The sequence below is a fragment of the Cetorhinus maximus genome, chromosome 6, assembly GCF_964194155.1.
Source record: "Cetorhinus maximus chromosome 6, sCetMax3.hap1.1, whole genome shotgun sequence".
Classification (NCBI taxonomy): Eukaryota; Metazoa; Chordata; class Chondrichthyes; order Lamniformes; family Cetorhinidae; genus Cetorhinus; species Cetorhinus maximus.
Window position 1 is genome coordinate 3,489,395 of NC_135884.1, and position 17,892 is coordinate 3,507,286.

At 45.9% G+C, this 17,892-nt stretch overlaps 1 protein-coding gene across 1 annotated transcript in view; it reads left to right on the forward strand.

Annotated features, from left to right (window-relative positions):
* The first annotated feature begins 16,509 nt into the window (after positions 1 to 16,509).
* LOC144681477 (phosphatidylinositol 4,5-bisphosphate 3-kinase catalytic subunit gamma isoform) overlaps positions 16,510 to 17,892 on the forward strand; it is a 69,837-nt gene continuing 68,454 nt past the window's right edge. The window contains exon 1 of the mRNA XM_078543095.1: positions 16,510 to 16,702. Coding sequence (XP_078399221.1) covers positions 16,700 to 16,702 — 3 coding nt within the window. The 5' untranslated portion in view covers positions 16,510 to 16,699. The remainder of the gene's footprint in view (positions 16,703 to 17,892) is intronic.

Here is a 17,892-nt window from a genome sequence, read left to right on the forward strand (position 1 = left end):
TCTCATCCTCCTCACACTTTCACCTCCTCCCATTCTCCACTTTAACCTCTTCTCCTTCGCCTCTCCCCCACATCCCCTCTCCCAAACTCCCGCATTCCTACTTGCATTACTTCCTCGCCCCTCTCCCCTCCCTCTCCTTGTCTCTTTCCTCCTCTCCTCTGTCACATCCCCCTGCCCTGGCAGCTCCTGTCCCATCCAATAAGGAAAGAATCTCAGCAGTTAAAATTCCACACATGAGTGTGAGCAATCCTGCTGGCTTTCTGGGATGCTGGGAATCCCCCATGTTGGATGAATCCTGGAGCTGGGAAACGTTTTTTTCTTATTTTTTTGTTCATGGGACGTGGGCGTTGTTGGTGAGGTCAGCAGTTATTCCCCATCCCTAATTACCCTTGAGATGGTGACAGTGAGCTGCCTTCATGAACCGCTGCAGTCCCTCCAAACCCGTGACTTCTACTATCTAGAAGGATAAGGGCAGCAGATAGATGGGAACACCACCACCTGGAAGTTCCCCTCCAAGTCACTCACCATCCTGACTTGGAAATATATCGGCCGTTCCTTCACTGTCGCTGGGTCAAAATCCTGGAACTCCCTTCCTAACAGCACCGTGGGTGTACCTACACCACATGGACTGCAGTGGTTCAAGAAGGCAGCTCACCACCACCTTCTCAAGGGCAACTGAGGTTGGGCAATAAATGCTGGTCCAGCCAGTGAAGCCCACATCCTGTAAAATAATTTTTTTTAAATGTGCTATAGGTACATCCACAGTGCTGTTAGGAAGGGAGTTCCAGGATTTTGGCCCAACGATCTTCCACCAACAATCTGAGTGGCAGATCCAAGGAGGAAGAAAGGACAATGGGAGAAGATTAGCGACACAACCAGTACATGGCGACTGGTCATTTAACTCATCTCTGTTTGTGGGATCTTGGGCACCAAACTGGAAACTGTATTTTGCTGCAATTACTCTTCAAAGGTTCCTCACCGGTTCTGAAATGCTTCACATCATCCTGAGATTGCGAGAGGCTCATTATATAAAGACAACACAAGGCAGTGACAGATTACAGGAAAAACAAGATTTGCATTTCTATAGCACCTTTCGTGATCTCAGGATGGCCCAAAGTGCTTCACAACCCACGAAAAGCCTTTGTCATTATTGTAGAAGTGAGGCATCCAATTTGTGCAGAGCAAGATTCAAGATGGAGAAACGTGTTAAAAAGAGACAGATGGAACTTAATGTCAGGAAGTGTGAGATGACACATTTTGATAAACACTTAAACAGCAGCACTAACACTGCAGGTTGTTGTGAAATAGCAGAGAGATGTCAGGATAGATGTTCACCGAACATTAAAAGCATCATCTCAGGTTAATAAAGCTAATAGAATCCTAGGTTTGATCTCAAGAGGTGTAGAATATAAAAGCCAAGAGATAATTATGAACAAATATAAAACCTTAGTAAGGGCTCAGTTGCAGGGTTGTGTACAATATTGAGCTCTACACAGTAGGAAGGATACAGAGAATCCAGAAATGGAACAGCGCAGATTCCCCAGGCTGCTGATGAGAGCGAGGAGATACAAATACAAGACATAACGGTAATGTCACTGGACTAGCAATTCGGAGGCCCAGGCTAATGCTCTGGGGGCATGGGTACAAATCCCACCACGGCAGCTGGTGAAATTTTAATTCAGTTAATAAATCTGGAATATAAAGCTAGTCTCAGTAATGGTGACCATGAAACTATCATCTATTGTTGTATAAAATTCCATCTGGTTCACTAATGTCCTTTAGGGAAGGAAATCTTCTGTCCTTACCTGGTCTGGCCTACATGTGATTCCAGACCCACAGCAATGTGGTTGACTCTTAACTGCCGCTCTGAAATGACCGAGCAAGGCCACTCAGTCCAAGGGGTAATTAGGGATGGTAAACAAATGCTGGCCTTGCCAGCGACACCCACATCCCATCAAAGATAATAAGATAAGAAGGTGGTAAATCCTTTTTGTTCAAACAACTTAGATTATGAGACAAGAGCAGAACACTGTGTGGCTTGTCCCTTTAACACTCCCTCTAGCCTCACGTCATCATCCCTTTTGTCATTTAGTCTCTGGTGCCTTCCACCCAATCACAGAGCTTCCCTTTTGCTCTTTCCTCCCCTCCCCCCTTTCCCCGCTCCTGCACTTGCTTAAAACCTGTTAAAACGTCAACATTTCCTGGCAAGCGGTGACAGGCCTGAAGCATTAACACTCTGTTCCTCCCTCCACAGATGCCGCCAGACCTGCTGAACATTTCCGGCATTTTCTGATTTTATTTTAGATTGCAAGACAATACAATGGAAGTGTTTAAAATGATGAAAGAACAGGGTATGATAGATAGAAGCAGACTGCTTCCTGTCCACAGGGGGGTTCAGGAACGAGGGCCAAAGGTAGAAGATTAAATGTGATAGAATTTGAACTGAGGACAGGAGACATTTCTTCACACAGGGAGCTGTGAGGCTGTGGGATTCACTCTCAGTCTTCACGTGCTGGAACACGTAGGTCTGATTATTCCAAAGTTCCCCGGGCTGACTTCCCATCTTCCAGTCTCCATAAGCTTAGGTCACCCAAAAATCTGCTGCCTGTATCCTCGCCCACGCCAAACCTCATTCACCCATCACCCTTGTGCTCCCTGACCTACATCGGCTTCCAGCCGCAGCAATGCTTCAGTTGTAAAATTCTCATCCTTGTGTTCAATCCCTCCATGGCCTCACCTCTCCCGGTTTCTAACATCCTCCAGCCGTACACCCACCTGTGGTTGCTATCGCTCCAGCCGTGCCTTCAGCGGCCTATAGGCCCGGAGCTCGGGAATTCTGTCCCTAAACCTCTCCGCCTCTCACTTTCCTCCTTGAAAACACTTCAAAGAATCAAACCTTTGACCACATGTCCTAGTATCCCCTCACATAGCTGTCGCCTTATGTTGTCTGATTACAATCCAGCTAAGTGGCAGTTTAAAGGCAACATGTAAATGTAGTGGTATTTGAAGCAGAAACCACATCAAAATTTAGGGTTGGATTGAACAGGGGTGAAGGAAAAGGGTTGATATGGGAAGGGGGTGGCTAAATATGATCAGGGCTGTTTGTGTTGGGGGTAATTGCCAACTCAGACTGGGTAGATCGTATGCCCTGTCTCCATGTTGTAAGTTCTACATGCTTCTTTTTAAACTGGAGGTGGGCGGTGAATCTGTGCCTGCTATCTTTGTGGGAAGGCTGTAAGGTGTGTTGTTTTTCCTGATGTCTGGGTTAGGGATTGTTGCTGGTGTTTAATCAGCTCGTGGGCCACAATGGACAGATCACAAGGTTGGTTAATGTGAAAGAGAAAAGGCCTTTAGATCACAGCCGCTTCTCAATAAACAAGTCGGTCATCTTCCTATCGGTCACGAGGCAGCCGGAGAACTCCCTGATGATTCTGGAATGCATGTGTTCTGGTTAAAAATAAAGACAGACCAAAGTGAAAAATCCCAGCTAAAATGAAACAAAGGCTCTGGGTGATTGGTAATTCTTGAGCTCCCCCTGATGGTACAGCTGCTGGGTGACTATCTCCTGACAAGCTGGGCAGCTCAGACATTCCAAAAAACGCTCCACCTTCAGTCAGCTAATCACAGTCCCGTGAGAGTGGAGCCGGGGGGAAGGCTGGATGCGGGATGCCTATCTCTCACCTGGATACGGGATACCTATCTCTCACCTGGATACGGGATGCCTATCTCTCACCTGGATGAGGGATGCCTATCTCTCACCTGGATGCGGGATGCCTATCTCTCACCTGGATGCGGGATGCCTATCTCTCACCTGGATGCGGGATACCTATCTCTCACCTGGATGAGGGATACCTATCTCTCACCTGGATGAGGGATGCCTATCTCTCACCTGGATGCGGGATGCCTATCTCTCACCTGGATGAGGGATGCCTATCTCTCACCTGGATGCGGGATACCTATCTCTCACCTGGATACGGGATGCCTATCTCTCACCTGGATACCGGATACCTATCTCTCACCTGGATACCGGATGCCTATCTCTCACCTGGATGCGGGACGCCTATCTCTCACCTGGATACGGGATGCCTATCTCTCACCTGGATACCGGATGCCTACCTCTCACCTGGATGAGGGATACCTATCTCTCACCTGGATGCGGGATGCCTATCTCTCACCTGGATGCGGGATACCTATCTCTCACCTGGATGAGGGATACCTATCTCTCACCTGGATGAGGGATGCCTATCTCTCACCTGGATGCGGGATGCCTATCTCTCACCTGGATGAGGGATGCCTATCTCTCACCTGGATGCGGGATACCTATCTCTCACCTGGATGCGGGATGCCTATCTCTCACCTGGATACCGGATACCTATCTCTCACCTGGATGCGGGATGCCTATCTCTCACCTGGATACCGGATACCTATCTCTCACCTGGATACCGGATGCCTATCTCTCACCTGGATGCGGGACGCCTATCTCTCACCTGGATACCGGATACCTATCTCTCACCTGGATACCGGATGCCTATCTCTCACCTGGATGCGGGACGCCTATCTCTCACCTGGATACGGGATGCCTAACTCTCACCTGGATACGGGATACCTATCTCTCACCTGGATACGGGATGCCTAACTCTCACCTGGATGAGGGATGCCTATCTCTCACCTGGATGAGGGATGCCTATCTCTCACCTGGATACGGGATGCCTATCTCTCACCTGGATACGGGATGCCTATCTCTCACCTGGATACCGGATGCCTATCTCTCACCTGGATGCGGGACGCCTATCTCTCACCTGGATGCGGGACGCCTATCTCTCACCTGGATACGGGATGCCTATCTCTCACCTGGATACGGGATGCCTAACTCTCACCTGGATACGGGATGCCTATCTCTCACCTGGATGCGGGATGCCTATCTCTCACCTGGATACGGGATGCCTATCTCTCACCTGGATGCGGGATGCCTATCTCTCACCTGGATGGAGGATGCCTATCTCTCACCTGGATGCGGGATGCCTATCTCTCACCTGGATGCAAGATGCCTATCTCTCACCTGGATACGGGATGCCTATCTCTCACCTGGATACTGGATGCCTATCTCTCACCTGGATGTGGGATGCCTATCTCTCACCTGGATGCGGGATGCCTATCTCTCACCTGGATACCGGATGCCTATCTCTCACCTGGATGCGGGATGCCTATCTCTCACCTGGATGCGGGATGCCTATCTCTCACCTGGATGCGGGATGCCTATCTCTCACCTGGATGCGGGATGCCTATCTCTCACCTGGATACCGGATGCCTATCTCTCACCTGGATGCGGGATGCCTATCTCTCACCTGGATGCGGGATGCCTCTCTCTCACCTGGATGCGGGATGCCTATCTCTCACCTGGATACGGGATGCCTATCTCTCACCTGGATGCGGGATGCCTATCTCTCACCTGGATGCGGGATGCCTATCTCTCACCTGGATACCGGATGCCTATCTCTCACCTGGATGCGGGATGCCTATCTCTCACCTGGATGCGGGATGCCTATCTCTCACCTGGATACCGGATGCCTATCTCTCACCTGGATACCGGATGCCTATCTCTCACCTGGATGCGGGATGCCTATCTCTCTCCCGTTTACTGCCTCCCCAACGTTTTGATGTCAATTTAGGGTCTCCTGCTGATCCTCCGCATACTTCACCTCATCCAAGACTCCTGCTGCTCTGTACTCACATTAACTCCTGCTCAACCATAACCCCTGTTGCTTGCTGACCTCCACCTGGCCCAGCAACTCTTCAAGTTCAAGATTCTCACCCTTGTTTTCAAACCCTTCCATGGCCTACCCACAATCCCCCAACACTGCCCCACCTCCCCACCTTCCCTATTTCCCGGTCTCTGTAATCTCCTCCAGTCCCACAACCCTCCGACATCTCTGCGCCCCTCTAATTCTGGTCTCTAATCCATCCCTGATTTTAATCACTCCGTCATCGGCAGCCATGCCTTCAGCTGCCAGGGCCCTCGACTCTGGAATTCCCTCCATAAACCTCTCTGCCTCTCTACCTCTTAGTGTCCTAATATCTCTTTATATAGCTCGGTGTCAAATTTTGTATTGATAATGCTCTTATGAAATGTTTTGAGACACATTATTATGTTAAAGGTAATAAATGCAGATACCTGTGCAGCCATCTCACATATGGAATCTGACTTAAACAGGGAGGGCAACAGGAAGGGGAATATAAAGGTGCTAAATGGGTGGGAGAGGGGTAGCAGTGGAGAGGGCAGAGATCATGGGGAGGATGGTGGCATAGTGGTAATATCATTGGACTAGTAAATCCAGAATCCCAGACTGAGGCTCAAATCTCACCATGGCAATTGGAGGAGCTTAAATTCAATTAATAAATCTGGAATATAAAACTAATCTCACTAATGGTGCCCATGACAACTATCATCAATTGTTGTAAAAACCCATCTGGTTCACTAATGCCCCTTTAGGGAAGGAAATTTGTTGTTCTTACCTGGTCTGGCCTACATGTGACTCCAGACCCATAGCAAATGTGGTTGACTCTTAACTGCCCCTCTGAAATGACTTAGCAAGACACTCAGTTCAGGAGAAATTAGGGATGGGCAACGAAAGCCAACCCTGGCCAGTAATGCCCACAACCCACGAAAGAAGGAAGATCTATACGGGTATAAAGTGTGAAACCTTGAAGGAGGTGTATTAATTGCAATGAGATAGGAAAGACTGGTTGGAAATGGCAGAGAGGAAGGTTCCTCCAACAGTACCTTCCAAACCCACAACCACTACCATCTAGAAGGACAAGGGCAGCAGATAGATGGGAACACCACCACCTGGAAGTTCCCCTCCAAGTCACTCACCATCCTGACTTGGAAATATATCGGCCGTTCCTTCACTGTCGCTGGGTCAGGATCCTGGAGGGCCCAGCCCGGCAGTGTCTCTGGTTGTTACTGCAAAGCCTGGAGGAGCATCAGTCTGGAGTACAGGCGTAAAATGCATGGAGCTTGCATGATCCGTAAGGACCTCGCTGAACCTGAATTATCATCTAACGCACCCACATGAAAAGGGACCTGGCAGCTGACTCTGGTGTGCTGCTGCAGCCCAGCACTACACGAACGTGAAGATGGGGGCAGCCGTGGGCAACACGTCACCACATCATTCTCGGCCTCAACTTCCACACAGCCAGAGTACCTGTCTCCCCTGTAATGATTGCGGGTGCTTCTTTTAAGCTTCTTTTGCATTCTATAATGGAAAGACATGCATTTCCATAGCACCTTTCCCCACCCCGGGGTCCAAGTGCTTTACAGCCAACGAAATGCTTCTGAAGTGTATTCGCTGTTATAATGTAGGAAACAAGACAGCCAATTTGTGCACAGCAAGCTCCCACAAACTAATAATGACAACAATAATCAGATCATTTTGGTGATATGGGTTGAGAGATAAGCATTGGCCAGGGCAGTAATGGAGAATTCCCCGCTCTTCTTCGAGATAGCGTCATGGGATCATTAATGTGCAGTTGAAAATTTAGGTGTATGTCAGTGTTTTTAGCCAGCCCCCTCCCATTGGGATTGTAGAGTTTCTGAAGCTTTGATTCTGCTGATAGGTCAAAGTTAGAGGCCTCAATGCTCTGCAGTGTGTCACCTGCTGACTTCTAATCAAATCCAGCACACCTCAGCAATATTTCAGTGACCTTGGAGAGGATGTCGATTCACCAGAAGTGCCACCAGGGGCTTGGTAGAAATGTCAACAATGAGAGGATGTAGATTTAAATTAATTGGCAAAAGAACCAGAGGCCAGATGATGAGATATGTTTTACGCAGCGATTTATGACCTGGAATGCGCTGCCTGACAGGCGGAGGGGATTTGAACACAAGACCTTAAAGAAAAGACAGAGTTAACTCGGTCATTAATTTATTGATGCCGTGTATTCAGCTGTAACTATTTGTCCCTCATTTTCTCCAGGGGCTGCGTGTTGTGTAACAATGTGATCTACGTCACCACCTCACGGAATCTTCCGGCACGGTTTCCACCATTGGGACGGTTGCTCAGCTGTTCATGGTGTTGAGGGGTGGACCCATTTGGGACATTTGCTAACTTCCCCATGGGTCAAACCATATTTCAAAGCTTAGCTTGGCAGGACACATGGCTGCTGCATCCTACTGTTTCCAATATAGCAACAGGAGACGGCCATTCAGCCCTGCTAAGTCATTCCAACATTCAATTAGGCCATGCTGATCAATATCTTAACTCCCTCAATCCACCCTGGTTCCAAATCCCACAAAAGTGTGAGGTGTTGCATTTTGGAAGGACTAACCAAGGTAGGACATACACAGTAAATGGGAGGGCACTGAGGAGTGCGGAGGAACAAAGGGATCTGGGAGTTCAGATACATAATTCCCTGAAAGTGGCGTCACAGGTAGACAGGGTTGCAAAGAAAGCTTTTGGCATACTGGCCTTCATAAATCAAAGTATTGAGTATAGGAGTTGGGATGTTATGGTGAGGTTGTATACGACATTGGTGAGGCCGACTTTGGAGAATTGTGTGCAGTTCTGGTCGCCTAACTACAGGAAGGATATCAGTAAGATTGAAAGAGTGCAGAGAAGATTTACTAGGATGTTGCCAGTTCTTAAGGAGTTGAGTTACAGGGAAAGATTAAACAGGTTAGGACTTTATTCCTTGGAGCGTAGAAGGATGAGGGGAGATTTGATAGAAGTTTACAAAATTATGAGGGGTATAGACAGAGTAAATGCGAGTAGGCTCTTTCTACTTAGATTAGGAGAGATAAACATGAGAGGACATGGCTTTAGGGTGAAAGGGGAAAGGTTTAGGGGGAACATTAGGGGGAACTTCTTTACTCAGAGAGTGGTGAGAGTGTGGAACGAGCTACCATCTGACGTGGTAAATGCGGGCTCACTCTTAAGTTTTAAGAATAAATTAGATAGATACATGGATGGGAGAGGTCTGGAGGGTTATGGACTAGGTGCAGGTCAATGGGACTAACGGAATAATATTTTGGCACAGACTAGAAGGGCCGAATGGCCTGTTTTTCTGTGCTGTAGTGTTCTATGGTTCTATGGTTCTAATAAAATTTCCAATTGCCCCTCCCTCTTTATGGAGAGAGGAGGGGGAGAGTTCCAGATTTCCTCTCCCCTTTGTGTGAAAAAGTGCTTCCTGACATCACCCCTGAATGGCCCAGCTCCAACTTTAGGATTACACCCTCTCAAAGAATAGAATGCTAAAGCACAGAAAAGGCCGCCCAGCCCATCATGCCTGTGCTGGTTCTTTGGAAGAGCTATCCAGTTAATACCACTCCCCTGCTCTTTATCCATAGCCCTGCGGCGAGTTGCTGTGATCTGGAATGTGCTGCCTGAAAGGGCGGTGGAAGCAGATTCAATAATAACTTTAAAAAGGGGATTGGATAAATGCATGAAGAAAAAGAATTGCAGGGATATGGGTCAAGCAGGACCTCAAAGGTAATAACCTTTGGATTATTACCTGAGCCACATGCAAATTGGCATAAGGCAAATAAGATTAGAGAGATGAATGTGTGGCTCAAAGTCTGGTGTGGGAGGAGTGGGTTCTGGTTCATTGGGCACTGGCACCAGTACTGGGGAAAGTGGGATCTGTACCATTGGGACGGTCTACACCCGAACCATACTGGGGCTGGTGTTCCGACAAGCTGCATAACTAGGGAAGTAAAAAGGATTTTAACTAAATAGTGGGGCAAGGGAACAAATTTGGGAAGGTGTGGTAAATCAAAGAGTAGAGACAAGGCAAGAGAGAAAGGTAGAATGTGGGAAATGATAAACAGACCATGAAAGGAGAGGATGCAAATCTGAGAGTAAATCAGGGGATAAGGCTAGATGTTACAAAAATAATAAAAGGACAAAACCAAAGGCTCTGTATCTGAATGACGTAGCATTCAAAACAAAATAGATGAACTGATAGTGCAAATAGAAATAAATAAGTACGATCTGATTGACAATACAGTGACATGGCTACTGGATGACATAGGTTGGGACCTGAGTATTAAAGAGTATGTGACATCTGGGAAGGACAGGAAATTAGGAAAAGGTGGAGGGGTGGCTCTGTTAATTAATGATGGTATTAGCACATTAGAGAGGGATGACCTAAGTTCAGGAAACCAGGATGTAGAAGTGGTTTGGGTTCAGATGAGAAATGATAAAGGCAAGAAGCCACTTGTGGGAGTGGTTTACAGGCTCCCTAATTGTAGCTACCCAGCAGGATAGAGTGTAAAGGAAGAGATAATGGGAGCTTGCCAGAAAGGTATGGCGATAATCATGGGGGATTTTAATCTACATATAAACTGGAAAAATCAGATAGGCAAAGGTAGCATGGACGAGGAGTTCATAGAATGTTTTCGGAGTAGTTTCTTAGAACAGCACATTCTGGAGCCAACCAGACAGCAGGCTATACCAGACCTGGCGCAATGAGATAGGATTAATTAATGACCTTTTAGTGAAGGCACCTCTAGGTAGCAGCAATCATAATATGATTGAATTTTACATTCAGTTTGAGGGAGAGATGAGTGGGTCCAAGACCAGTATTTTAAACTTAAATAAGGGCAATTATGAGGGCGTGAAAGCAGAGTTAGCTAAAGTGAACTGGCAAATGGGGTTAAGGGATATGTCAATAGAGATTCTGTGGCAAACATTTAAAGGGATGTTTCAGAATAGACAGAGTAGATACATTCCAATGAGAAAGAAAACTTCCAAGGGGAGGACCCACCATCCATGGTTAACTAAAAAAGTTAAAGACAGTGTCAAACTTAAAGAAAAAGCATATAATTACGCAAAGGCGGGTGGCAGGTCAGAAGATTGGAAAGAATATAAAGAACAGCAAAGAATGACAAAAGGATTAATAAGGAGAGAAAAGTTAGAGTACGAGAGAAAGCTAGCTAGAAATATAAAGAGGATAGTAAGAGTTTCTACAGACATTTAAATAAGAAAAGAGTTAACAAAGTGAGAGCTGTAGAAAGTGAGTTTGGGGAATTAATAATGGAAAATAAAGAGATGGCAGATGAATTGAACAGGTATTTTGCATTGGTCTTCATCATAGAGGATACAAGTTACATCCCAGAAATAGCTGTAAATCAGGAAATGGAAGGGAGAAACTCAGGAAAATTATAATCACCAGGGAAGTGGCATTGAGTAACTTGGTGGGGCTGTGGGCTGACCAATCCCAGGTCCAGATGGACTTCACCCTAAGGACTTAAAAGAAGTGGCTAGTGAGATAGTTGATGTATTGGTTTTAATTTTCCAAAATTCCCTAGATTTGGGAAAGGTTCCATTAAATTGGAAAATAGCAAATGTAACTCCTTTATTCAAAAACTGGGGAGACAGAAAGCAGGAAACTACAGGCCAGTTTGCTTAACATCTGGATAAAAGCAAAATACCATGGATGCTGGAAATCTAAAGAGGTTAGCTCTGAAGAAGTCATATGGACTCGAGACATTATCTCTGTTTCTCTCTCCACAGATGCTGCCAGACCTGCTGAGTTTTTCCAGCATTTTCTGTTTATATTTTAGCTTAACAATTGTCATAGGGAAAATGTTAGGAGCTATTAGCAAAGATGTTACTGCAGGGCACTTAGAAAAATTCAAGGCAATCAGGCAGAGTCAACATGGCTTTGTGAAATGGAAATCATGTTTAACCAATTTATTGGAGTTCTCTGAAGGAGTCACGTGTGCTGTGGATAAAGGGGAGCCGGTGGATATACTGTACTTAGGTTTCCAGAAGGCATTTGATAAGGTGCCACATCAAAGATTATTGTGGAAAATTAAAGCTCATGGTGTACGGGGTAACATATTGGCATGAATAGAAGATTGGCTGGCTAACAGGAAGCAGCGTTGGCATAAATGGGTCATTTTCTGGTTGGCAAGATGTGACGAGTGGTGTGCCACAGGGATCAGTGCTGGGGCCTCAACTTTTTATAATTTCTATAAATGACTTGGATGAAGGGACCAAAGGAATGGTGGCTAAATTTGCTGATGGCACAAAGATGGTTAGGAAAGTAAGTTGTGAAGAGGACATGGGGGGGGGCTACAAAGTGATATAGATGGGTTAAGTGAGTGGGCAAAGATCTGGCAAATGAAGTATAATGTGGGAAAATGTGAAAAACGTGAATAAAAGAGAAACACATTATCTAAATGGTGAGAGATTGCAGAGCTCTGAGATTCAGAGGGATCTGGGTGTCCTAGTGCATGAGTCACAAAAGGCTAATTTGCAGGTACAGCAAGTAATTAGGAAAACTAATAGAATGTTATCATTTATTGTGAGGGGAATTGATTACAGACGTAGAGAGGTTATGCTTCAGTTGTACAGGGCACTGGTGAGACCACATCTGGGGCACTGTGTACAGTACTGGTCTCCTTATTTAAAGAAAGATGTAAATGCGTTAGAAGCAGTTCAGAGAAGGTTAATTAGACTAATACCAGGAATGGGTGGGTTGTCTTATGAGGAAAGGCTGGACAGGTTAAGCTTGTGTCCACTGGAGTTTAGAAGAGTAATAGGCGACTTGATTGAAACATTTAAGATCCTGAGGGGTCTCGACAGGATGGATGTGGAGAGGATGTTTCCTCATGTGGGAGAATCTAGAACTAGGGGTGATCCAATGTTTAAGATAATTAAAGAATTTGATAGCTTAAGAGAGAGAAAATATTTCCTCTAGTGGGGAGTATTATCCTAAACAAGGGATTAAATTGTACAGCTCTTTTCAGATCCAGAACAGGTTTGAGGAGCTGAATGGCCTTAGCCTGTTGCTATGTTGCAAACAGCAAAAAAGAAACAGGATGCAGCTGTGCTGTGTTACCCAGGCTGTGCTTTGGCCCATGGGGCATGTCAGCTGTTCTCTTATGGAGCCAACCCTCAAGTCTATGAACAGCTGAGCAACTATCCCATCGGTGGAAAACATTTCGGAAGATTCCATGAGGTGGTGACATAGATCGCACCATTACATAACATGTGGTCCCTGGAGAAAATGAAGGATAAACAGTTACAGCTGAATATATGGCATCAATAAATTAATTAACGAGTTAATTCTGTCTTTTCTGGAGGCCTTTATGTTAAAATCCCTCCATGTCTTCCTATCCCTACAACATCCTCCAGCCCCACAACCCTCATTGCTCATTGTGGGATCTTGCTCTGCGTATTGGCTGCTTCAAAAGCGCTTTGTTGGCTGTAATGCACATTGGGAAAACCTGTGGAAGTGAACAACAACAGCTTGCATTCGTATAGCACCTTTCAGGTAGAGAAAGGTTCCCAAGACACCTCACAGGAGCGTTTCGAACAATTTTTGATGCAAGGAGCCCCACAGCCCAGCCCCAATCGTCCCTGGCGTCCACATTGTTGAACAGTGGTCACGAGGCGGCAATCACAATCGGTCAAGTTTGGCAGAGCTGCTGCCGCCAATGTCACTTAAACCAGCAGAGCCGAGATATCGAGTAGCCTGGCATCAATTTTATTTCGTAATCACTCCTGCAAAATGTCCTGGGATGTTTGACTACATTCAAGGAGCTATATAAATGCAAGTTGTTCTTCCATCAGAGAGCAGTTGGGAAACCTCAAAAGCATCAGAGGAGAAAGGGAATGAATCCAACAAGTTAATTTGGGTGAATCTGAAGTACTCAAACAGAACATGAAGCTCTTAGTTGTAGCAGAATCTGATAATGACTAGTGAGTGCCTGCACTTCCAGTATTTTATCCACCATGCCATGTTTAGATGGATCGATGGTGATAGCAGCAGTCGGAAAGTGGAAAGATATTTACTGGACCTTGAGGCCAGCCTGATGGTCTTTCCCGGAGGTGAAAGGTCAATGTGTAACCCACGGTCTCATCTGACCTCCTGAACCTGTAAACAGGAACAGCAGGAGGTCCTTCAGCCCATCGAAGCTGTTCCACCATTTAAGTAGACCTTGGTTGATCTGTAACAAAACTCCATTAGCCCACCTGTCTTCCATAACCTTGATACTCTTACCCAACCAGATTGATTCATCTCAGTTTTAAAATTCTCAGCTTATGGGGAGAGAGTTCCAGGTTTCCACTCCCCCAAACTCCTCCGGGAAAGACCATCAGGCTGGTCTCAAGGTCCAGTAAATATCTTTCCACTTTCCGACTGCTGCTGTCACCATCGATCCATCTAAACATGGCATGGTGGATAAAATACTGGAATTGCAGGCACTCACTAGTCATTATCAGATTCTGCTACAACTAAGAGCTTCATGTTCTGTCTGAGTACTTCAGATTCACCCAAATTAATCTGATGGCTTCATTGCCTTTCTCTCCTGCCATCCCCCCTGAGCAGCCTCACTCTAATTTTAAGGTTCTGCCCCCTTTGTTCTGGACTACCCCCCACCCGACCCCCATCCCCCCCAACAGAGGAATCATTTCTATCTACCCTATCAAATCCCATAGTCATTTTAAATGCCTAAATCAGATTGTCCATCAATTTTCCAAACACAAGGGATAATAACCTGATTGATCTATGCACCCGGTCACCCTAATTTAACCCTTTCAGCCCCAGTAACATTCTAGAGAATTCCCCTCCGAGGCCAATCTCTCCTTCCTGAGGTGCGGTGCCCAGAACTGAACCCAGTTACTCCAGATGGGGTCTGTCTAAGTCTCTGTACAACTGAATCATCGCTTCATTCCCCACTGAATTCCAAACCCATTGAGATAAAGGCCAACATTCCATTGGCCTCTATGATTATTTTCTAACTTTTAGTGATTTGTGTACATAGACACTCAAATTTCTCTGCTCCTCCACAGCTCCCAGTCTCCCACCATTAGGAACATTCCCATTTATCTTTCTCACATCCACAGTGAATGACCTCACACTTCCCCACAATGAACTCCATCAGCTACGGGCTTGGTCCACTCTCTAAATCCATCAGTGTCTCTTTTTAACTTCCTGCTCCCATTACACCACTTCCTGTGCCTCCTACATTAAAATCATCTACAAATGTGCAACTGTATGAAAGTTGTGATGAGAGGTCATCAGGCTAATGTGTTAACTCTGTTTTCCTCAATCCACAGTCACTGCTGACTCCCGAATATTTCCAGTATTTTTTGTTTTTATTTCAGGTTTCTAGCATCTGTTGTTTTTGCAACTGCAAGATTAGTTCAGTTAAGGAACTTACTCAGCTACAGAATGGTCAAAGGGGAAGGAACAAAGAACCAACAGTTCCTCATACTACGCACTCATCACATGTTCTTTCAATATTTAGCAATTTGAGTACCAAAAACCCACTAACGTGGTCTCTGAAATAGATTTGCTTTGTTTGAAAGGGCAAGTTTTAAAGGGATTAAGTCCTTTTAAAATTAAAAGGAACACCATCACATCCTTCAAGCCACACACATCATCCTGACTTGGATATATGTTGGCCGTTCCTTCATTGTCAGTGGGCCAATACCCTGGAATTCACTGCATTAAGAACGTTTTGTATTTATATAGCATCTTTTATAACATCAGGACATCCCAAAGAACCTCACAGCCAACGAGATACCCTTTCAGTGAAGTCAAGAATTACAGTGGTTCAAGGAAGCAGCCCAGGATATCACCCCATGGGTGAGGAAGGAATGGCGATGTATGTCCAATTTGGAAGGGATCTTGGGTATGACAGCATAGCTCCTCTTGCACTTCTTGTCAGTAAAGGTCGTGGTGGGAGGGGAAGTGAATGTACCCATTGTACTGGACGAGGACCACACCTAAACCAACCACCTATACAAGCACAGTATACAGTGTACAAAAAGACTGGCATTTCCATAGCATCTTTCATTGCCTCAGGGAATCACAAAACACTTCACAGACAATTAAGTATGTCTGAAGTGTAGTCACATAGTGGAAACTTTTAGGTCCAACCAAGAGGGAAGATAACTTCTCATTCCCAAGATGGCACCTCCAACAGTGCGGCAATCTATGAGTATTGCACTCAAAATGTCAGGCTGGGTTAAGTGAAGTTTCTGGAGTGGGACTCGAACACAAAAGCTTCTGAGTCAGAGGTGAGTGAGCGACCCACTGAGGCATGAGTGACACTCCACAAGATTGGTGCTGGGAACACAGTCATCGAGATCTGAACTGAACCTACATGCTCAGGGGAGGAATACAGAAGCAGGTGCTGCTCGGTGACAGCAAACCAGAATGACAGGTGCAAAAAAAAACCGTGCATTGAAACACACAGTGGAAGTTCCTGCCAATGCTTCCTCCTCCTCCTGCTACACTCACCTCAGGTTTGAACCACAACACGCCAGCAGCTATCCTTCAGACAGACTTCAATAGCTGTAAAGCACTTTGTGACATCCCAAGGCTGTGAAAGGTGTTATAGAAATGCAAGTCTTTCTTATGTCTGTGCTCATACAGGAGATTGGCTTGACATAAAGTGTATTGTCCTCTCACAGTACAATGGGTTTAATTCCTTTTCACCCAGAAACGAGCAATGGGGCTTGTATCTTCATTTTTTTTTATTCATTCATGGGATGTGGGCTTCGCTGGCTGGGTCAGCATTTATTGCCCATCCCTAGTTGCCCTTGAGAAGGTGGTGGCGAGTTGCCTTCTTGAACCGCTGCAGTCCATGTGGTGTAGGTACACCCACAGTGCTGTTAGGGAGGGAGTTCCAGGATTTTGACCCAGCGACAGTGAAGGAACGGCGATATATTTCCAAGTCAGGATGGTGAGTGACCCGGAGGGGAACTTCCAGGTGGTGGTGTTCCCATCTATCTGTTGCCCTTGTCCTTCTAGATGGTAGTGGTTGTGGGTTTGGAAGGTGCTGTCGAAGGAGCCTTGGTGATCAAACACAGTCACAAAGGTCTAGCATCGGGCAAATTCATGACTTGTAAGACACTGATGTTGCTTATTACTTTGACAGTTCCTGCAGTGGCAACCACTCTGCCCCTCACACACCCACCCATGACCATTACTGCCAAGGAGAATAAAAGCAGCAACGCCGCGTGAACATCTTATCTCCATGTCTCTGGATATGGTGCCGCAATTTGCTCCCCATGTAAGAAGGCTTATGTCAGATGACAATACAGAGAATGTTCATCAAAAGCATTCACCATTGTGGTGTGAAACTCTGGACTGACCACCTCCTCCACATACTCTGACCATTGTATTTACATTACTGCATACTTACTGTATGATGTACCACTGAGATCGGTCAGTCATGTGTTAGATTCTCAAGAGCCAGGTTAGAACACCAAGCCTAAGAGCAACCTGTCTACTCTGTAATAAAAACAAAAATAGCTGGATAAGCTCGGCAGGTCTGACAGCATCTGTGGAGAGGAAGACAGAGTTAACATTTCAAGTCCGTATGACTCTTTATCAGCATGATCTGATGTTGTTCAGTTGGAAACCTGTCTACTCTGTAACCTGTTTAGATGCAGTACTAATAAACAAGCGCTAAGCAAGTACCAGAGTATGTCTACCATGTGTCTAGTAATCACGTACCACACCTAGAGTCCACAGATAAGAAGAGCCAAACCAGAACACAATCCTCTGAGATGCCTGAGCACCTTGAGTTCATGGGCATTCCCAATTTTAATCAGCTGTGCCTTCAGCCACCTGGGCCCTAAGTTCTGAAATTTTCTCCCTAAACCTCTCTGCCTCTCTAACGTTGAAAGGTGTTGGGCATAGTTCACTAGGTCTTATTGAGGAATTCATAGTCCTGGCTAGTTCAACAGTGTTACAATCAGGGTGGGGGTAAATTTAAACAGCACTAATTTCTCCTCTCACCACCCGTCATTAAACAGAAAGATGTTTTGATTTGTTTCCCTCTTTATAAGCAGTGGCGTATTTCCCAGCCCCATAGTTTTTGTGTGATCCAATTTTCTATGAATAACCCCACAGCAAACTCGAGATAGG